Consider the following 22,954-nt stretch of genomic DNA (forward strand, 5'->3'; position numbering starts at 1 on the left):
AGCATACATCTCGAATACTGTGTACAGATGTGGTCCTCACTCACCCAAAAAGATATACTGGCACTAAGAAAGGTTCAAAAAGGGCAACTAAAATGATTAGGGTTTGGAGAGGGTCCTATACGAGGAAAGATTAGAGGAGACTAGCCTCCTTAAGTTGGAAAAGAGGAAACTAAGGGGGGATATGATAGAGGTATAATAAAAATGAGGTGATGTTGAGAAAGTGATAAGGAAAAGTATTTACTATTCCATAATACAAGAACTAGGGGTCACCCAAATGAAATAAATAGGCAGCAGATTAATAAATAAAAAAGGAAGTTCTTCTTCACAGCACACACATCAACTTGTGACTCCTTACCTGAGGAGGTTGTGAAGGCTGGGACATACAAGTTAAAAGGAACTGGATAAATTCAATGTGGCTAAGTCCATAAACGGCTATTAGCCAGGAAGGGTAAGAACTGGGGTCCCTAGCCTCTGTTCAGAGGAATGGAGATGGATGGCAGGAGAAGATCACTTGATCATTGCTGTTAGCTCACTCCCTCTAGGGCACCTGGCAGTGGCCACTGTCAGTAGACAAATACTCGGCTAGATGGACCTTTGGTCTATACTTGGTTATGGCCGTTCTTATGTTCCTTATAGTATAGCAGAACTGTATGCACTCATGTATAGTAATTAAAATACATAATTTTTTTTCTACTGCTTTTGATTATGCGTGTAATACAAAGTAACTTTCAGTATAATAACATTTTAAGTAGTAATATTACTATATTCCACTAGCATGGCAGTAACAAACAAAAATACACACAAAATAGAGTTTATACTTTCTGAGGTCTGGTCTACACTCACATGTTAAACCGATTTTAGCAGCATTACCAATTTACACGCTGGCCCATCCACACTACGAGGCCCTTTATCGATATAAAGGGCTCTTAAATCAGTTTCTGTACTCTCTCCTCAACGAGAGAGAAGTAGCGCTAAAATCGGTATTACCATATCGATTAGGGTTAGTGTGGCCGCCAAATCGACAGTATTGGCCTCCGGGTGGTTACCCACAGTGCCACCACTGTGACCAGCCTGGACAGCAATCTGAACTCGGATGCAGTGCGCCAGTAAACAGAAAAGCCCCCGCGAAATTTTGAATTTCATTTCCTGTTTGCCCAGCGTGGAGCTCTGATACAGCACGGGTGGCAATGCCAGTCCAAATCCAAAAAAGCCCCAGCATGCGACTGTACCGGAGATACTGGATCCTGATCGCTGGATGGGGACCAATCTGTTCTATCAGAGCGCCGTTAGCAGAAAACGAAATGCCAAAGTGTTTGAAAAAAATCTCCAGTACACAGTGCTGCGTGACAAACGTAACTGAAAGCCAAAAGAAGCAAATGGACACTCAATGAGGAGGGAGGCGGGTACTGAGGACTCCAGCTATCCCACAGTCCACAGCAGTCTCCGAAAAATATTTACATTCTGGCTGAGCTCCCAATGCCTGTAGGTTCAAACACAGGTCGTCCGGCGTAGGTTCAGGGTATAGCTCGGACAATTACTCCCCCTCCCCCCCACGTGAAAGAAAAGCGGAAAAGAAATCGTTTCTTGACTTCTTTCACATGTCACCCTATGTCTACTGAAGCTGCTGGTAGAACGCAGCTCCGGCGCAGTGAAGAGCAGTATCCGCTCTCTCTCCCTCCCTGGTGGCAGATGGTGCAGTAGAACTGCTAGCTGTCCTTGTCATCAGCCCCGTGAGTGCTCCTGGCTGGCCTCAAGGAGAGGCTGGCCGGGGCACCTGGGTAAAAAATAGGAATGATTCCGGTCATTCCAGTAGATGGTACAGAATGGCTGGTAACCAGCCCTATCATAGCAACTGGAGCTTAGCTCCATCACCCCTCCTTTCCTGTGTAAAGAAATGATCTGAATCTCCTGGATTATCACAGCATAGGATGCTGGGGTCCCTCTCCCCGCACCGCTTAATGTTCGGCCTGGAATGTCATAGCAGCGGGAGGCTGCCTCCCCCTCAACATTATCTCACTAACAGTCACTGTTATTATTCCTGCATTCTTTATAACTTCATGACACAAATGGGGGGACACTGCCACGGTTAGCCCAGGAAGGTTGGGGAGGAGGGAAGCAACAGGTGGGGTTGTTGCACGCGGCAACTCCGTGATGGCATGCAGCTCGTCATTTCTGTGGGATCTGACATGGAGCAGCTGTGCTCTCTGATATACTGGTTCTCTAGCACTTGCCTGCCAATTCTAGCAGTGACTGACTATTTTTAGATACCCGATACAAGGAGGGATGTGACTCGGAGTCACTCTCATTTTTGCCTTGTGCCCCCGGCCAACCTCAGCCAGGGGCACCCATGATACAGCAGACAGTACACGAACGACAGATAACTTGTCACTCTATTGCCAATTTACAATGGCAGCAGATGGTACAGAACGACTGATAACCATCCTGCTATCATGCAAAAGCAAGTGAATGCTGCTGTGCAGCGCCTGCAGTATCCGCATCTTGTCAGCGCATCAGGTAGATATACCGGTGAACAGTAAAAAAAAAAAAAAAAAATGCTGATGGACTCATGGTTGCCGTGCCATGGCGTCTGCCAGGGCAATCTAGGGAAAAAGGGCGCCGAAATGATTGTCTGCCGTGCTTTCCCAGGGGAAAGGAATGAGTGATAGACATTTACCCCAGAACCACCCGCGACACATGATTTGTCCCATCAGCACTGGGATCTCAACCCAGAATTCCAAGGGGCGGGGGACTGCGGGAATTATGGGATAGCTACGGAATAGCTACCCACAGTGCAACGTTCCAGAAATCGACGCTAGCCTCGGACCATGGACGCATACCACCGAATTAAACTGCTAGTGTGGCCGTGTGCACTCGACTTCATATAACTGTTTACAAAACGGTTATATGTAAAATCTGAATAATCCCCGTAGTGTAGCGTACCCTGAGGCAAGGAGCAGGCCTGTGCACGCAAGCTGATTTTCAGTGGCACTCAGACTGCCTGGTCCTGGCCACCGGTCTGGGGGGCTCTGCATTTAATTTAATTTTAAATGAAGCTTCCTAAATATTTTAAACATCTTATTTACTTTACATACAACACTAGTTAGTTATATATTATAGACTTATAGAACGACCTTCTACAAACGTTAAAATGTATTACGGCATGTGAAACCTTTAATTAGAGTGAATAAATGAAGACTCAGCACACTACTTCTGAAAGCTGACCCCTGTTCTAAGGGCTGCTATAACCAAAGGCAAGAGTGCAGAGAGAACACTGAACAGAAGGAAAGAGTAGTCCGTCAGGGATTATCCTCTTTGGCCACTATTAGAACTCTTTAGAGGGAGCTTCATTTTTTCTACCATCACAGCAAATAGAGGGGTTGCCTGGAAATATTTATCAATTACAGTAACATGTACCAGAGGTAGTTCCAAAATGATACTAGCAACCTTCTCTCGACCACGCCCGTATCTGCATACCTCACAAATAGTACATTTTTACCCTCAACATCCTTGTGAGGTAGGTTTCAGTGTCCCCATTTTACAGACGTGGACTGGGCATGAAGATTAAGAATCTTCTCTGAAGTCACACAGTCTGTGGATGAGTGGAAATTGAACCCAGATCACTACAGTCCCAGTTCAGTGCCTTAATCCCAAGATAATCCCTTCTTCTTCAACTCTAAAAAAAATTAAGAAGATGAACCAAGAACACCCACAAAGCAATGTGCCAGTCTTACAGCAAACATGCTGCAATGTGGGCAACTAGGGGCACAGACTTAGTGTGCAACTTCAAAAAAGGTTTATCTCAATTCAAGCCTGTGCTTAACTGGTTTCAGACCAGGTGTGATGGCAAAGTTTACACAAGGGCAGGGAATCTGCTTTTAGTTACAGAAGTCAACACTACACAAAGCTGGCTAGATATGAATATTTAAGGAGTTGCTGACAGTGGTCCTGGAGGTGATGGAGAAGTGCTGCCAAATTATGGCTAGAGATGGTATGCTACGTGAAATGGTAACATTCTTAGTAGCAATGCGAAAAAGACAACATAGTTAATAAATATTTCTGCTCAATACCCAAAAAGAAAATATGACAATGTACTTATTATATGAGGAGGAGAATGTACTTTCCAGTCTATTTGTAATCAAGGAGGATGTTGGACAATATCCACTAAGGATAAACATTTATAAGATGAGTAGGCCTGCATAATTAGCCCAAAAGTACTAAGAGAGATCTCTGACCCACTGACGTTAAATTTGTTTAATAAGTCATAGGCAAAGTAGGAAAATTCCACAAGAATGTGAAAGTGCTAATGTTGTGCCAATATTCAAAAAAAGTGTGAGTGAGATGACCTGGGTAACTATAGGCCACCAAACCTTGGTCATTACTTGGGAAGCTGAGCCCATTCAAACAAAATACATTTTAATACAGCCACATGCAAAATTATATTTCTGGAAACAAGAAATGCAGGTGAAACCTACAGAATTGGGAACTGTATCCTGGAAAGCCGATTCTAAAAAGAATCTAGGGGTCATAGTGAACAAGCAATTCAACATGAGCTCCCATTGTGATGCTGCAGCTAAAAGAGCTAAGGTGATCCTTGCAGTAGCAAACAGGTGTAGGGATTTTAGCTCTGCATATAGCGTTGGTGAGACAGACGCTAGAATACTGCATCCAGTTCAGCTTTTTCAAGGACGTTGAAAAATTAGAGAGGGTGCAGAAAAGAGCCACACAAGTTATTTGAAGGCTGGAGAAAAATGCTTTAGAATGAGAGACTGAAAGAGCTCAGTTTGTTTAACTTATCACGAAAACTGAGGACTTGTCTATATGGCCAGTCAGTGTTCAGCAAGCTGGGGTGTAAATCTACAGCTCACCGTGCACTATCAGTCTGTGTGAACCCTGATGCCATACACTGACTGAAAGTTCACTAGATAACTTTTAATGCACAGGATATTCCTGCGGGGGAATTCTGTGCCACTGCACAAGCGAAGAATTCATGTCTCCCACAGGTTGCACTTCTCTCCACCCCCAGAATATAGATTGTGCTGGGGAGGAACTGCAATTACACCTTTCGCACAAGAGGGGCTGCTGTGGCACCAATAGAAAGGGCAGCCGGCTCCAAGAGGGAACAGCCAGCTGCAAAGAGGGAGGGGGAAGTGGCTGCATTCCTCACAGCACCCTGCCCACAAAGCCAGGTAAAGAAACATGAGACAGTAGGGGGGATGAACAGAGAGGGGCACACAGGGCTGCTGGAGGGATCACAGGAGCTAGTGGAGTGACAGCATTGAGCCAGGGGCTGAATGGGAGTGCGGGTGTAGGGATACAGGGGAGGGAGAGTGGCTGAGTGGAGATGAAGGGACACATGAGGATCGGGAGGAGAGGGGGGACAAGAGTAGATATATTTGACTGAATGGGAAAGGCTATAGGTCAGCCAGGGTCTGCATGGGAGAGGCTCCACAACTCCTTAACAATCCCTCCTCTTGCCCCAAACCTGTTCTACACTTCTACCCACTCTCAACTGTCCAGGTTCACTCCCAGGATCCTGCCCAGCAATTACTTCCCTTTCACTCAGCTCCTCCATTATTCCTGACTTCCCCAAGCCTTTGCAGTGCTTCCAGGGGTGCAGGAAATATATTTTTGTATTGTAGTTTAAATGAATTAACTTGCCAAGTAAGGAATCTATTTACCAAAAAACATTTCCTGACTTTCTTTTGTTGTCTGTATTGTTAGACACACTTGCTGACAGGTAATTTGAAATAAATTACCAAACTGGCATGATTATTTTGTGGTATTTTGACAAAAATAAAATATGAAGAATTTTAAAATATATTATGCACTGAATTGTTTGGTGCACAATTCCCCCAGGAGTAAAAGCAGCAGGGCCCACCACAACAGGTAGCACTGTAGATCTGCACCCCAGTTTGCCACACACTAATTTACCATATAGACATGTTCTGAGAGGTAACTTGATTGCAGTGGACAAGTACCTTCACCGGAAGAATATACGAACTACTAAAGGGCTCATCACTTGAGTGGGCAAAGGCATATAAGAACCACTGGCAGGAAGCTGAAGCCAGACAAATTCACATTAGGCAGGTTTCAGAGTAGCAGCCGTGTTAGTCTGTATCTGCAAGAAGAACAAGAGTACTTGTGGCACCTTAGAGACTAACAAATTTATTTCAGCATGAGCTTTTGTGAGCTACAGTTCCCTTCTTTGGATGCATAGAATGGAACACACAGACAGGAGATATTTATACATACAGAGAACATGAAAAGGTGGAAGTATGCATACCAACTGGGAGAGTCTAATCAACTGAGATGAACTATCAGCAGCAGGAGGAAAAAAAAAAAAACACTTTTGAAGTGATAATTAAGATGACCCACAGAAGGTGTGAGGAGAACGTAACATAGGGAAATAGATTCAATTAGTGTAATGACCGCCAATCATTTCCCAGTCTCTGTTTAGGCCTGAGTTAATGTATCTAATCCATTTAATTCAGTTAGCAGTCTCTCTTTGGAGTCCTGTTTTTGAAGTTTTTGTTTGCAAAATTGCCCCCTTCAGGTCCTGTCACTGAGTGGTTAGAGAGGTTGAAGTGTTCTCCCACTGGTTTTTGAATGTTATGATTCCTAATGTCAGATTTGTGTCCATTCATTCTTTTGAATAGAGACTGTCTGGTTTGCCAATGTTACATGGCAGAGGGGCATTGCTGGCACATATCCACGTTGGTAGATGTGCAGGTGAACGAGCCCCTGATGGCGTGGCTGATGTGATAGGCCCAATGATGGTGTCCACATATCTATTCAAGTGACACAAATCTGACATTGGAATCATAACATCAAAAACCAGTGGGAGAACACTTCAACCTCTCTAACCACTCAGTGACAGACCTGAAGGGGGCAAATTTGCAACAAAAAAACTTCAAAAACAGACTCCAAGAGAGAACGCTGAACTCGAATAATATGCAATTAGATACAATTAATCAGGCCTAAACAGAGACTGGGAATGATTGGGTCATTACACTAATTGAATCTATTCCCTATGTTATGTTCCCTCGCACCTTCTATGGGTCATCTTAACTATCACTTCAAAAGTTTTTTCCTCCTGCTGATGATAGCTCATCTCAACTAATTAGACTCTTCCGTTGGTATGCATACTTCCACCTTTTCATTGTCTCTATATTGTATAAATATCTCCTGTCTGTGTTCCATTTCTATGCATCCGAAGAAAGCTCATGCTGAAATAAATTTGTTAGTCTTTAAGGTGCCACAAGTACTCCTGCTCTCTTTTTACATTAGGCAGAATTTTAAAAAACAACAAAAACCAGGGTGATTAGCCATTGAACAAACAGGAGTGGGGACTGTGCATTTGTTGATGTTCTTCAAGTCAGTCTAGATGCCTCTCTGTAAAATATGCTTTAGTCAAACAATTTATGGGTTTCAATAAAGGGGTACTGGGTGAAATATAAAGGCCTGTGGTATACAGCAGAAGCAGACTACATCACCTAGTGGAATACAGGGATCGCCAAAAGCAAAACAAAGTTACTTTAACTCCACTAGGACTTTATGCAAAGCACAATCTAGGGGGTGTTACAGCTCATTCTGGGATCTAAAAACTGCAGCGTTTAATCTCAATGTTCCAACAATCTCCTCTGTGGTATTGCACTGATCATTTCACCATTTAAGTCCCAGGCAGACTGTGAAGATCTTACAAAAGGATCTCACAAACTGGTGAGGGCACAAATGGCAGATGAAATTGAATGTTGATAAATGCAAAGCAATGTACATTGGAAAACATAACCCTAACCATACATATACAACTATGGGTCTAAATTAGCTGTTACCACTCAAGAAAGATCTGGAGTCATTGTGGATAGTTCTCTGAACTCATCCACTAATGTGCAGTGGCAGTCAAAAAAGTGAACAGAATGTTGGAATCATCAAGAAAGGAATAGATAAACAGATAATATCAATTGCCTCTATTATAAACTATGTATGCCCACACTTGAATACTGTGTGCAGATATGGTCACCCCTCTCAAAAGATATATTGGAATTGGAAAGCTTCAGAAAGGGCACAAAAATTGTTAGAGGGTAGAACGCTTTCTGTATGAGGGGAGATTAATAAGACTGGACTTTTCAAATTGGAAAAGAGCAACTAATGGGATATGACAGAAAGTCTTATAAATCCGAGTGGTAACAGAAAAAGTAACCAAGGAAGTGTAATTTATCCTTCTCACAATATAAAACAAGGGTCCACCAATGAAAATTAATAGGTAGCAGGTAAAACAAACACAAAAAGTATTTTTCCACACTGTTGCTATTTTTTCACGCAATGCACTGGAACTCCTTGCCAGAGGGTGTGGTGAAGGCCAATACTATAACGGGGTTCAAAAGGGAGCAGATAGATCATGGAAGACAGGTCCATCAATGCTATTAGCCAGGATGGACAGAATGGGTGTCCTAGCTCTGTTTGCCAGAAGCTGGGATGGTGACAGGGCATGGATCACTTGATGAACCTGTCTGTTCATTCCCTTTGGGGCACTGCTATTGGCCACTGTCCGAGGACAGGATACTGGGCTTGATGGACATTTGGTGAACATAAGAATGGCCATACTGGGTCATACTAATCTGTGCCTTAACCTTCTACAAAAACAGGATTAACACTTCACTAGGGCATTGTGAGGATTCATATATGTAAAGCTCATTGAAGATGTAACACATGAGTATTTTCGTTACTTTAACTATTACTAACTGATCGAATCACCAATTGCTACTGGACAGTCAATATCCCAGGGTGCTCATGTGCTGTATTTTAAGGTGAGCTACGTAAAGAATATTTTGGTTAATTCTTGTGGTTTTCCATTTGCATCCTTACCTTGAGATTCAGAGTGAGTGTGTGCCATACTCTGGCTCGCACACCAGACATTCCTTTCATCAGGACTTCCTTTCCAGCTGAAACATACACGATATTAGTGGATTAACAAACAATTCCAAATCCCATAGGTATGTTATAATAGGGACTTTCCTTTTCTTGGCTTGAAATTTAGCACCTGATTTTCAGAGGTGTTGAGAACCTGCAACTTCTCAAGCGTGAGGGGGAGGAGAGACTCCAAATCCCTGAAAAAGAGTCAGGCCCTTAGCAAAACAACCAAGTCATCCTATTAGGCTAGTCAGACCATTTGTCCTTCCATTGTTTCATCCAAAACAACAACAGCAAGTGTCAGCAACAGAGCAGTTGTCTCTGTTGACTTTAAGTCAGTTGAGTTAACCTAGGATATGGATCCTTTCACTGGTAGGATTTTGACCCAGGTTAACAGTAAAGTTAAAAAAATAGTTCTGTCAGCAATATGGTCATTCCACTGAAGTAAGAGAGCAATCTCAGCGCAGTTCTTCATTTATGTACTAAGTATATGCCAAAATCGGGTTTAATACATTCTTAAACAAAAACTGTCATACCAGTATGGGTTTAAACTTTTGATTTGACCAGATGAGCAGGTAAGGTATGATCAGAACTTTGATAGGAGACCAGACTGTCAAGTGCTACAGAAAGTAGTGTTAGTGATTCAATAGATAGCACATCCGTTCAGTTTTGACTCACAGGGAAGAAGGCTAAGTGATAAAATACTCCTTTGCTGGAAATATCTCTGAGGTGAAATGAATAAAACGGATGTCCTCTCTACTTAGGATTCATTAAAGTAGTGATTATTCTCCCCCTTAGTAGGGATGTTAAATCTAATGACTTTGCTAAGTTCCACTTTGAACCACATTTTGTCTACCAAAATTCTCCTTGTTATAGCTGGATAATTTCTTCTCAAATCCTATTAAACTGATTGTGTAGTGTTGCTGTATGTTATCTACCTACATTCGCATACCACATCCACCACCCTGGTATCTAAGCACCTGCATGGACGTCATCTTGACAAAGGCATCCGACATCAATTAATTTCAATTGTTCTAAGCATACAGCACAGACAGTGATAACTATCATCAATAAAAGAAACCATGTGCTTGTCCAGGAGCCTGCAGGCATTATCTTTAAGAAGGATATAACTCATTACAGGACAATGGGTTTATAATGCAAGTGCCATCTATGAAATTAAGCACCCTGCATTTTCTTTAGCTTTTTCATCAAACCTCCAGTTGGCTTTATTTTAGGCTGATACAACCAAGTGTCAGCCCTTTAAAAGGGTGTGCGTGTTAATAATGAGTTACTTACAGAGATCACCAGTGACCTGGTAGGTGCCATCTGCAAACACCCAGAAGAAGAGTCCTTTGCTACTTCGAACATATATCCCACCATTGTTTACTCTTCCTGCAATGAACACACCACCATTGCCCAGGTGCTCTATGTAGACATCACAAGTTATCGTCACATTTACCCTGCAAGAGAAAGTTAACACTTAATAAAGAAGAAAGAAAGAAGGACAGTAAGGAAGCATCTCTGCGCTCAAATCTTCTCTGTACAGCTTGGCAGCCATTTCAATGACACACATTGGAGGAATAAGTATTTTTAATATGAAGATTAAGTCCTGCAATTCCTATTCTCAATGGGAGGTGCACAGCTTTGGCAAATCCCATCAAATCTCTCAAACCTTAGTCTAGAGGAATGGAATCAACCCCAATATTTCAGGTCTTACTGTCACTAAAAAAATGAAAGATTAACTTCTATTTCTACAGAGCTTTTCATACAAGCCAAGTAAAAGGAGATCAAAGTTCAATTCCCAACAGACTCACTGTATGATTAGGAGTAAGTCACATCAACTCCCTGTGTCTCAGTTTCCCTAGCTGTGAAACAGGTATAATAACACTTACCCAGCTGTGCAAAACACTAAGATTTATGGATAAAAGCACTATGGGAGTTAAGCAGTTGACCATTGTGATCACTTAGTCTGAGCTGTATAACATAGGCCATAGAACTTCCCCCAGAAATTCCTATAGCATTTCTTTTAGAAAAACATCCTACCTTGATTTAAAGACTGTCAGTGATGGAGAATCCACCACAACTCTTGGTAAATTGTTCAAATGATTAATTATTATGACTATCAAAAACAACCTTTATTTCTGGTCTGAACTTGTCTAGCTTCAACTTCTAGCTTTTGGTTCATGTTATACCTTTTCCCTGCTAGACTGAAGAGCCCATTATTAAATATTTGTTCCTCATGTAGATACTTACAGACTAATCAAGTCACCCCTTAACTTCTCTCTTTATTAAGCTAAGTAGATTGAGTTATTTTAGTGTATCACCACAAGGTGTGTTTTCTAATCCTTTACTCATTCTTGTGGCTCTTCTCTGAAGCTCTCTAATTTATCCTTCTTGAATTGTGGGCACAAGAACTGGTCCCAGTATTCCAGGGTGACATCCTGGTTTTCTACAAAGCAGTATATTTTTCTGCAGTTATAGTATAAGGATAAGCAGCTTACAGTGTAAATTGCACTACACCTTCACACAGTACCAAGATACTTTCTGGCGCATAAAAAACAAAAACAAAAAAACCCACAACTCAAACAGTTTGAAAATCCAATATGTTTAAAATCTGAAGTGCCTTAAGATAAATGACATTAACAGAGATAGTGCCTCAAGGCCACATATTCAACAAACTTCCACTATTCAGAAAGTCGTCTTAGCGTGCGCCTCACCCCTCAAGTCAGTTGATAAATACAGCTGAAGAAATATCTGTTTCTTTTATCTCCTCCTACTGGAAGATATGTCTGACGCTTGGCTCTTTTGTAACACTGTTAAAGGATGGATAAGTTTCTCAGTTATACAGTTACTCACTAGATACAGGATTCAAAAACAGCACTTATAAACACTTCAGCAAAAAGCCAACAGCACCGAGAAATTGGAAGTGCAAACTCACAGTACAAAGCATCAGGGAGACAGATGCTTTTCTCATGTCATCAGTTAGACTGCATGCAAAAAGCAAGGAGGAAACACAGATCTATCCAAAGCTATTGCCATGGACCATGGATCACAATGGTTCACATGGCCATTAGAATGCTGCTGGGAAGCAGGGCATTAGGATGTATTCCAAGAACAGACAATGCAAAAAGAAGTTAGTGACTTGGAAGTAGAACTGTGATAGATCTACTGGTGGCTGTAGCTAAATCCCCCACTCTATGGTCAAGATGAGGTTATGGACTGATTCAACACTCCACCTCATCATTTCAACAGCAAGGGATGAGGACAGAGAATATCAAAGGACAAGTACCTCAACAAGGCTAAGGCTAGACTTGAACTGGGAATGAAACAAGCAAATCAAAGGGGCACTAATTAGAGGCAACAGATATGTAAAACTAGTGATTATCAGGCAAACATTCAATTGCTCAGACATTCAACACACAAGAATACGAGGTTGCTAATCTGTAAACTCCTTCGTTTTCAGTTTAAAACTTTTAAAAATCCAGGATTTTACCAAAAAAAAAAAAAGCATTATTCCACCTCCTCCCCCCCGAATTTCACCCTACTTTTTTATCATTCAAAAAAAAAATTGTTTAATTAGGGAAATACAATACATTGCATGAGATTTATGTATTACAATAATACATTAGTCTACGTGTATATGCAATGCTGCCTGTTGAAGTAAGGCTGGGTATTAGAAGATGCACACAATAAACAAACAGGGATGCACACAAGCTCTGAAGTGCGTGAACATCTGAACATACTGATGAGTCTCATGCCCACCGTGTACACATTTCAAGCTGTTAGCATATAATGGTGTAAAGATTTGACTCATTAAAATGGGAAGAAAATGAAAATCTGTATCAAAATGTGTTTCAGAACACTAGGAAGTACACTGAAGGACTTCACATAAGACAGCGAGGATTTATAAATATTTTAAAATATTGAGCCCAATTATTAAATGTAAATATTTATATGTTGATAGTTCTATGTCTACAAAAGTATGTTTATCCAAATTAAAAGTTTTATTTGGGGATTAGAGATATATTATTTTCTTAAACTCAGAGGTGGCATCATGCTTTGAGTTCTGTTTTAGTTCTGCAGCAAACTACATTGCATTCCACTCAAAGCATTAATCTACTGAAATATTCCTGCCTCCATCCTTCTGTTTGCCAAAATGAACCCTGATATTTGCCCAGAAAAATTAATACTAGTTTTTTGTACCAAATTTTCAGCTGTTTTTTTTGTTGTAGTAACAAACACCAATAAATTCCTGGGAAAAATTAAATAAAATAAAAAATGAAAACGAAGGGTCCAACTAATCTGAGAGGTCAGAACAGTAACATGGAGTAGGAACATTTTTTGACAATACTATGGGATTAACAGGTACTGACAAACTCAGAGAACTCAAAATGCCCGCTATTCTTTTCCACACCACCCAACCCTTGCACAACTTTGATTCTGCATCCCCTCTTTTCTCCAATTAGTCATTGCATGTAAGCCAACAGACTTCCAACTCAAGTGTAGAGTCTCACTGGAGTCTCCCAGTTTATCAGGTTACTTCACTGATGCATCCACAGCCATCTTTCCTAAAATGCAATATTCCAGGGGCTCTATAGATCAAGTCAGTGCAATTTTTGAGAATGGCCAGAAGATGGCACTACAAGACCAATGTAACAGAAATTTGGAAGAGTTCATTTGGTAACATCAAACATTTGAATTGACATTACAGACCACAGCCAAGCTTGACACAAAGCTTTTGCATCTTAAAGTCATCTTACACTCTTCCCCATTTGTACAACAGATTTTAAGCGGAATCATTCAGCATGGTTACAAACACATGAACAGATATTTGCACTGGATTCACAAAAATCTGACCTCTACCTTAAAATTAGACTTGTGTTTACAAGCTGCCACTAATTTGGCCTAGAATTTTTTCAGCATTCTAAATCAAAATCACTCAATCCTTGGCATTCAAAAAGAGAGATATGTATACTCAATCTATCCCAGGTGTGGTTTAGTCTAGATACAAATTAGCTTTGGAATGAAAATTCAAGACAGAAGCTGCCCAGTAACAGGGCATGGGATGCCACATGCATGGAAATACTGGGTTAAAATTAGTCTTGGAAGGATGGAATATTTTAAAAGTAAATGTCAGTAAACATTGATTTCACCATGCACACACAGGGCAGTGAAAAAATATTTCCATTAATAAACTAAAGTTTACAGATAGGAAATTCCTACTTGAATTTATTTATTTTTAAAGAGTTTAAGAATATTTCTTTGTATGTTTTAAATGTGATGTTGACAATTTGTCTTAATAGTTATAAAGCTTTACCTTTTTCAGTCTCACTGTCTACTAATAAATTGTTTGACACACTCCCAGTAATTTCCCGCAACTTGAAAATTTAAATAGATAAGAGTTCTTAAAAAACAAACCAACCAGTATTATCCATCAAAACTACCAAAAAAACAAAACAAAAAACCTAAAAACTGAATTCTGCAAAGCCTACTTAAAGTGGATTCAACATACCATTTAAAGTCTCCTATAATGCTGATGGCCTGGTCTGCATCAGAAGCCCAGGTGATGGGTCGCTGAACCACCACCTGGCGGAGTGTGAAAATGTGGTCCCCTGGATCAGAAGTATTCACAAAGTACTCAAATACCCCAGTCTGATCAGCAAAATGTGGAGCTTCACTAAAGGGCGGATTACCTATTCAAAGAATAAAAAAAAACCAACAATGAGGGTTAGCTTTATTTCTTTTACTCCCACACACGCTTCAGGTTTTCAGAAAGGTCTCTTCCAAAATATTCTTCATATTTATAATTTCTTCCATCAGCACATCTGTGCTTGAGAATCAACAGCAGTGCAAAATTATAGTGGCTAACACGTACCACACGGTTCTTGCTGGTTCCAATATGGCCTCATTGACTGGGAGTGCTATTAGGTTAGACCCCATGGGCTATAGAATATCCAAGAGCTTGCATTGTGCATCCTGGACCTCATCTAAGTGGATCTGAAGCTATTCTGCTACTCTCTGAAGTAGTTTTTAGAAATGTTTATGGTCATCTAGAGGACAAGGCAAGGCTGAAGCAATTACCTCATCGAGTAAGGAAGAAATGTGTTAGCACTAGTGGTAACAGTGGATCTGGTTCATCTTCCTCCTCTTCCATAGGTTCAGAAGGCTCCAACAAATCCCCTGAGGGAAGGGGTGGTATGATTTCCCTCCTGGCTCAAAGACTCCAGTTCTTGTGTATATGGGTCCCATGGTCCCCAATCAGGTCAATATGAGGGATTGAAAATAGGTTGTGAGGGTCACCAAGACATAGAGTACCATTGGTCCAAGAGGGTGTTCCTTACTTAACCAGATGAGGCTGGAAGTAGGATGCTCTCAATCCTCTGAACTCCCTCAGGAGAGGAAGATGGTTCCAGTGGAACATTAGACTGTCTAGAAGATAAGATTGGGTCCGGTTCCATTGATGGTACCGGTGTCAGGAAACCATGGCTAGTGAATGGAATGAGAGATGAGATTCTCCCCAGCACCAGAATCTTGCTGGAGAGGGTCAACAAAGGGGACTGCGAGTCCAGGAGGACAAAAATACAATATGGTGTGGGGTTAGACACTGGAGCCTTAGATGGCTGAGTCTTGTCACACCGGACCCTAGGAGCATGCATAATAGAGCTCTTAGTAATTTGTGGTTCTTTCCAAGGTGTGACAGTATCAATGGTGTTAGAATTTCTGACCGCATGGTTATTACCAGTACCAACAGATCACAATATTTTGGCTCTTTGGGCTTTGTGTTAGTGGTACAAAGGTCAATGTAAATGATGGGGGAGCAGTGCTGAAGACAACTTGCTCTTATGTGCCTTTTGATCATGATCATGAAGCTTACGAGGATCTAGGTCCTTGTGTCCTGGGTGAAAAACACTCATCCAACCTGGACACGATCAGGGAGGGATCCCTTCTCTTAGATCTAGAAAGGAATCCACTTTGATATTTATTAAAGCGTCTCTTATTAAGGGTTTCTTCACTCAAGCTGTTACTGCTTCTGAATAAGACATCGAGCAAGAAAACACAATTCTCAGTAATCAGGCTGATGTACAGGAGAATGGGTCTCACGGGACTGGATCCAACTGAGGCCTCATAACATGTTCCAGCATGGACTTCCCAAGCCAGAGTTCTCATGTCTGCCATGTTCTGCAAGGAAAGGAGCAGCTTATACCACACTTAGTGGAGACAGGAGCTTCTCTAAGGTAGCAGAGGCAACTCTGGTGGTCATTGCTGATCAAAAAGGAGCAGGGGGCAATGGATGCAATTCTTAAAGCCTGGGCATAATTTAAGTCCAACACCAAGGAATCAGAGGATTTTCCAGAATAGGGATCATAATTAATTAACTACTTATCAAACTATGAGAACTATTAACAATAACAATATAAACAAATATGTACAGGAAAGGATGTCAAAGAGGGTCAGTTCCAAATACTGCAGGATTCTGACTCAGGCCTTGTGGTCATAAGAAGGAACTGGAGAGGCGTCAGTCGGGACTGCTAACTCTTTGGTACGGTGCAGAAGGGGAACAACTGCGCAGATGCAGAGCAGTGGACACCACTTGCCAGAAATCTAGTTTCAGGCGCATGCACACCCACAGTGGAATACACAGAGGAACCAGCACTTGAAGTATTCAGCATTTCTACTCCAGGACAGTCAGTAGCAGCCAGAAGGTTATATTATTTGTGATGTATTTCACTCTCTCACAGACCAGCTGGAGGGCTTGTCTACACTTGAAAAGTGCTACAGCAGCACAACTGCTGTAGCACTTAAGTGTAGACACTACCTACGCGGATTGGAGGGGTTCTCCCATCAGCATAGGTAATCCACATCCCCCAAGAGGTGGTAGCTTAGGTTAAGGACAAATTCTTCCTCTGACCTGTGCTGTCTACACCAGGAATTAGGTCAGCTTAACAACGTCACTCAACAGTGTGGATTTTTCACACCCCTGAGCGATGTAACTGGGTCGAATTAACATTTTAGTGTAGACTAGGCCGTACCAATGCAGCTTATTCCTCTAAGCACCATAGCCCTTTTGCTTTCACAGACAGCATAGACCTTAAGAAATTAAGAGTTGACTTACGAATGTTGAAATCATCCTTGTAATTTGAAGGAAAAGGCTTGGACTGGGGAGGATCTGGGTAAGTGCCTTTCCAGCCTGTCGTGAGGGTAGTTAATGTGTAGATTTCATCCACATCCAGATTTAAGCTGAACATCCCTTCATGTACCTGTAATGAAAGAAAGCACAAGCTAAAGAAATGCAAGAGGCAGCTAATGTGATCGCATCAGCGAATGCCAAAATTCTGCAGCATCGCCTTTAACTTTCCAAGTTAACACAAAAGCATACCATCTTGCATCAGTGGGTCTAATTTCCCTATAGGCATGTTGAGCTTTACCCCCAAACTCTGTACTTCATTCCACTGTCCAGTGAACTGTAACACTGCAAACTACCTATAAACGAGCTAATGAGGCACAGCCCGTTTGTTCTTTCTGAGCATGAAAGTCACCAGGGAGCTACTGTGAAGAGGGGAGGCAGCAGCTGGCAGTACCGAGATCCATCTGGAAACACTCATTTACAACAGAATTTAAGCAACAGCTTTTTTGAGAAGTGGTATTTATCGAGGCAATCAGCACCCAGTCTGCAGAAGCTTCTCTGTATTCCCATGTTCCCATTACTTGGGATATAACAGATTCACTGGCAACAGGAGTCCCTCTTCCCACACTTTACTTCTAAATGTGTGGCGAGATCATCACAGAGAAGCAGCAGGGCCCGAAGATGACATTGGGTCGAGGCTGTGAAAATGGGATGTGGGGGGTCCCAGCCAGAGAAATATAAGGCCTTGACCTTGCAAATCCCTGAGCAACAGAGTGCAAGATTGATGCCGTCTAGCACAAATGCAAGTGTCAGGGACACATAGGTGGGTGTAAGCAAGTTTAAGTGCTGCACTGAACAGTAAAGGCTCAGATCCACTGTGCACCTACTCCAGTGCTCAAGTGCACAAGGTAAAAAGGGGCAAGACCAGGGGAAAGAACAGAGTTTCTTTCTGAGTAAATCATTATGCTAATGAATCACTTAGCTACATCCTCCTCTCTCAAGATTCACTCCAGCTACCATGAAAGAGTGATGTGGCAGCCATGCAGCAGGGCTCTCACTAACAAGAGTATCAGTGTCCCTTGAACTCAGCATCCTCTCAGCACTTTATGATTACATAAGGAATATTATACACCTACATTATGTAGTGTCAAGCCCAAAGAGCCAAATTCTCTTCCCTCACCGGGGTAAAGCTGAAGTAATTCCACTTTTGTACCTTGCACCTATACATGTAACATTCCACAACTGAGCTGGATAGGATTAAACCCCTAATACATAAAATATAAAATGGCCAGAAGTCTTTGAACAAATCAGGGGTGTCAAAACCATTTTTATCTGTAAGCCAGATTTTTCTTCCATTCCCCTATCAGTCACCCAGAATAACAAAATGGCAAGGGTTTGAAGTAGGGTAACTAGATGTCCTGATTTTATAGGGATGGTCCCGATATTTGGGACTTTTTTTTTTTTTTTTAAATATAGGCTCATATTACCCCCCACCCTCTGTTATGGTTTTTCACAATTGCTGTCTGGTCACCCTAGTTTGAGGAGAATTAACAGTGATCAGTAAGTAACAAACCCACCTTTACAGGAGGAAGAGGATGGAATAAGGTGGAATTTGCAGATTTGAAGCCAAGCTTAGTATACCACATTTTCAAGATTTTCACTTTATGCTAGGAAGAAACAAAAAACACACACAAAAAAACCACACACTTTCATAAGATTCTTCTTTAGAAATACTGAGGATTTAAAGACATTTAAGTCTGTTTTAGTGAAACATGTTGGGTGAACAGCCCAAGAGACAACCATTATCTGCTTATCCACAGAACAGGTATAGCATGGGCAATGGCAGCTCACAATTCCCTTACATCTGTGGGTCTCTGCCCTAATACACAGGAACAGCTTTTATGAAGAGGGGAATTCACTCTTATTAGCCCATTGAATCCTTGGCTTCCGTCAAGAATGCTAACAAGATGGCCAATTAGTGCCAACTGTGATGAAGGTTCTGATACAGACATCTACCTCCAGCAGCTGGGATTAGATTGCCTCATTCATTTCATATCTGGATAACTAATCTATCACAAGTTTTGGTCACAAGTGCCTGGGCCTAATTAGAACCACTGAATAACGCAGCTGATGAGTTCTAGGGCTACAAGAATGTGAGGGCAACTATAGTTCTATTACTTAAAAACACAATAATTCAACAAAATTCTAGAGTTTGAATTTAGTCACAGTGAAGTTAGCGAGAGAAAAATCTAGAGTTAGAGACATGATGTGCACACTATTCCTACAGGATCTCTTATACAATTTTTCCTGGTAAACCATATGGCATAAGAGCAGTATCACTTGGGGCACTAGGGGCAGCTGTGTTACAAGAGCCATGATGGAGGGCTGCTTGTAAGTCTTTTATTCCATTATTCCAGGGTGAATGAGGTACTACTTGCCTCAGCCTGTACAGCTGTAAAGGGAGAGGAACCAATCCTACTAGAAATTAAAACGTAAGAGGGTTCAAAACTTTCGCCTTCTGATAAGTAACTCCCCCAAATCTGCCATTTAACACAGACTAGTTACTGTGGCTATTGGAGCATGGCTCATGTTTTTCCCAGATGAGCTGCACTCATCCATCCATCCACCCACTGAGAGGTATCCAGACTATCTTTTCATGTAGCAGAAATGTTTCAGCTTAAACATAGGCCTCTCTTTTTCAGCAGAATAGCGACAGGAGGAGATAACTGAAACTGTTTCACAGGAAGAGGATTTGTCCCCATTAAGTGAGTGTTAAACATGCCTACAAGTGAGGAAGAAAGTAGTGGATTTCCAAGTCAAATAAGGGAAAATGTGCTCCTCTCCATACCACCGAAAGTATTTTCAGGAAAACATTAAGAAAAAAACAGTAACATTCTTTGAATGCTTTTTGGAGTTGGGGGAATCAGTTTTTGGTAGGTGAAGGTGATTGTAGTGTAACAAATCGTTCTTCTGCAAATACAATAATTATGTAAGTCTCTTATATATACACACCTTATAGAATGAGAACGAGTGCTCATCTTTCAGCCCCCAAAGTATAGGCCACCACCACACAAGTTAAAGGAGAACTTTCAGCTTACAGTAGTAGTCAGACCCTTATGCTTTACGTGGCTACAATTTTAGACGCCAACATCACTCACATGCACAAAGCTAGTTCATTACACAGTGACATCTTATTTTGTTACAGGCCCAGTGTACACATATCAAACGATATGTAGCAACCTGATGTCCCTGAATACATTTATATGATACATACACCCAAAAATTTACTTACAAAGGATCCTTTGAGGTAGAAAGTTGCTTTCTGAGGTGAAACAATGAAGGGAAGCAGTGGAGGCCTGATACACTGAGAGTGGCGATAAGTCTGGAAAGAAAATGAATGGAACAGATGGGAACATGCATCACTGAAATCAGTCATTTGCCAATTTTGATGGGAGTTAAGGTCCCCAAGTATGAGCCAAAAGCCATAAACATTAACAAAAGGGATCAGGTAAATTGTTTTGGTTCCAAGCTCACTGCTATTTCGAGGGTAATGGAAGTTAGAGTCCATATTTATTTGGGATGCTGCTTAAACCAGCAATGTGACAGGATGCGCAGGACTCCTTGCCAGACTACCGGAACTAAGGCAATTAAGAAGCTGGAGAAAGAACTGATCACACCCTTCACTAGTAGGACTAAAACACACACAACATTGATTTGCATGAAGATGAGACCAAGTTAAATGAACTCTGCATTCAGATAATAAATCTTAAAAGTAGTTTGATTTCTGCAGGAATGATGACCAAGATTTTCTGAAGTGATGCTTTTTGGTACCCAATTTGAGATGCCTTAAACAAGCATGATTTTCAGGGGTGAGAGGTTGCTCAGAACTCTCTGAGATCAGACCCCTTTACGGTATCTCAAACTGGGCCCAAAAATCCCAAGTCATATTTAAAAAATCTTGGCTCCGATACTTCTTGCAAGACCTGCATGTGGCCCAGAAAGAAGGGGGAAAAAAAAGCTTAAAAAATGCTAATATCCCCTAGTCCTGCTTCATCTGTTGTTCCCTCTCACTATAAACTTTCTACCTTTTCCTGGGATATTCAAAGCCCTCTACCTGATTTTAAAATATTATGCCTACTTGATCAAGGAATTAACAAATACCATATGACCAAGGCCCTTCATTTTCAGTTTTTAATTTATGTAAATCTGCCTGGGAGTTTCAGGGTTTATTACAAAATTTTAAAAAACAGTGCAAAAATTAACTTTACACACAGTTTGTTGGGTGAATATTGGGGGATGGGAGGACAGAACACCAACAAACAGAGAGAAGTAAAGTATTAAAGTAAAAGCAGTTTAATGCTATGGTTTATTTCATGAACTGTACATTAAATATACATATGCATGCACATGCATGTATATATATCTTCCACATTAACTTAATTTAATTGATGCCTTTGTTAATAAGGTAGTCTATCTAAATAATATACTGTATTTTCTTCACAATCAGCATTTTCATGTACTTACGTGATTCAAAATTCAGGTGAAAAATAAATAAATAAAATCACTAGAAGCCAGATAATACTGGGATAACCTGGGAATTTTTTAGTACAAAAAAGGCAGAAAACTGAAAATGAAGGGCCTTCCCCATGGACCAGCCACACCTAATCAACAGCTCAAATTTCAAAAGGCAGGAGAGAATAAAGTCCATCTTCCAAGACCCCCCATCACCAGAGACTGGTGAGGAGGACTGTACTGACCCTCACACCACCACTGAAGAGGCTGGTGGACATCAGTACTTGTTTAAAAAAAACCCATACATTATAAAATATGATAGAACATGCAGAGTAAATATTAGAAGCAAATATTTCAAAGCCCAAAGAAGCTACTGTATATATACAGTAAAGAGGCTGGAAAGCTCTCATTACATAAATCACATTAACAAGTTCAGTAAGAAGTAAAAGAATAAAGTGCCTATAAAGGTTAAAACTGTAGTAAATACTTTATTCATCTAACAGTTTTCTACTGCACTGTGTCACAAGTTAAGCCTGCGATTCAAGACTGACACACATCCTGATTTCCAGGAAGATCTGCATAACTGTACCCATCCAAGCACAGGCAGACAAGAGAAGGAGCTCTATTTGCTCTCCCTGGCAAAGCTGCAAGTGACACATACATAATGAGTTTCTGCAAGACAATTCCCCCCCTTCCCCCCCCCCCCGAAAAATCATCCTAAATCTCTGTCTACTGCTTTGGCCTGGTCTACACGGTGGGGGTTGCGGGGGGAGAGACACACACGGGACTGTCTGTGTAAGATATGCAACTTCAGTTTCAGGAATAGCGTAGCTGAAGTCATCGTATCTTATTTCGACTTGCCTCCCATCCTCACGGCGCAGGATCGATGGCCACAGCTCCCCCCTCGACTCTGCTACCACCGCTCGCCCTGGTGGAGTTCCGGAGTCGACGGGAGCGCATTCGGGGATTGATATCTCATGTCTGGACGAGACACAAGATATATTGATCCCCGATAGATCGATTGCTAGCCGCCGATCCAGCGGGTAGTCTGGATGTACCCTTTGTTGGTTATTGGAGAACATTACCATAGTTTCAATGATGATAGTAAGGTTGCCTAGGCCATCAGTCAGAGCTACATAGCTGCCACCGTCTTCTAAATGTCCATCCACCTGCAGGTAATGCCAGCCAGGGTGGGTAAACTGAGTTGTATGTGCTGTGCAACAGTGAAAAGAAACCAAAAACAAAGGTCAGCGTTCATTCCAGAAAGGTTATCCTGCTACCATTTTGGAGCTTTGATGCCACTGGTCTTACAACCATACACTTTACTTTGAGAGAGATCTCCATAGAATTAACAAGGCACTACTTATGGCTAGTTAATTTGAAAGAGACCAAAGAATCAAGAAGGTG

General features: G+C 41.4%; 1 protein-coding gene across 3 annotated transcripts in view; it reads right to left on the reverse strand.

The window, feature by feature from the left end:
* GALC (galactosylceramidase) overlaps positions 1-22,954 on the reverse strand; it is a 66,903-nt gene that overhangs the window by 8,114 nt on the left and 35,835 nt on the right. For all 3 annotated transcript variants that reach the window (XM_075065605.1, XM_075065603.1, XM_075065604.1), the window contains 7 exons: positions 22,633-22,760; positions 20,328-20,417; positions 18,613-18,702; positions 17,024-17,168; positions 14,423-14,603; positions 10,207-10,370; positions 8,866-8,942 (listed from right to left, as the gene is read on the reverse strand). In XM_075065605.1, the coding sequence (XP_074921706.1) occupies positions 8,866-8,942; positions 10,207-10,370; positions 14,423-14,603; positions 17,024-17,168; positions 18,613-18,702; positions 20,328-20,417; positions 22,633-22,760 (875 nt within the window). The remainder of the gene's footprint in view (positions 1-8,865; positions 8,943-10,206; positions 10,371-14,422; positions 14,604-17,023; positions 17,169-18,612; positions 18,703-20,327; positions 20,418-22,632; positions 22,761-22,954) is intronic.

Source organism: Chelonoidis abingdonii, chromosome 4 (assembly GCF_003597395.2).
Source record: "Chelonoidis abingdonii isolate Lonesome George chromosome 4, CheloAbing_2.0, whole genome shotgun sequence".
NCBI classification, from domain to species: Eukaryota; Metazoa; Chordata; order Testudines; family Testudinidae; genus Chelonoidis; species Chelonoidis abingdonii.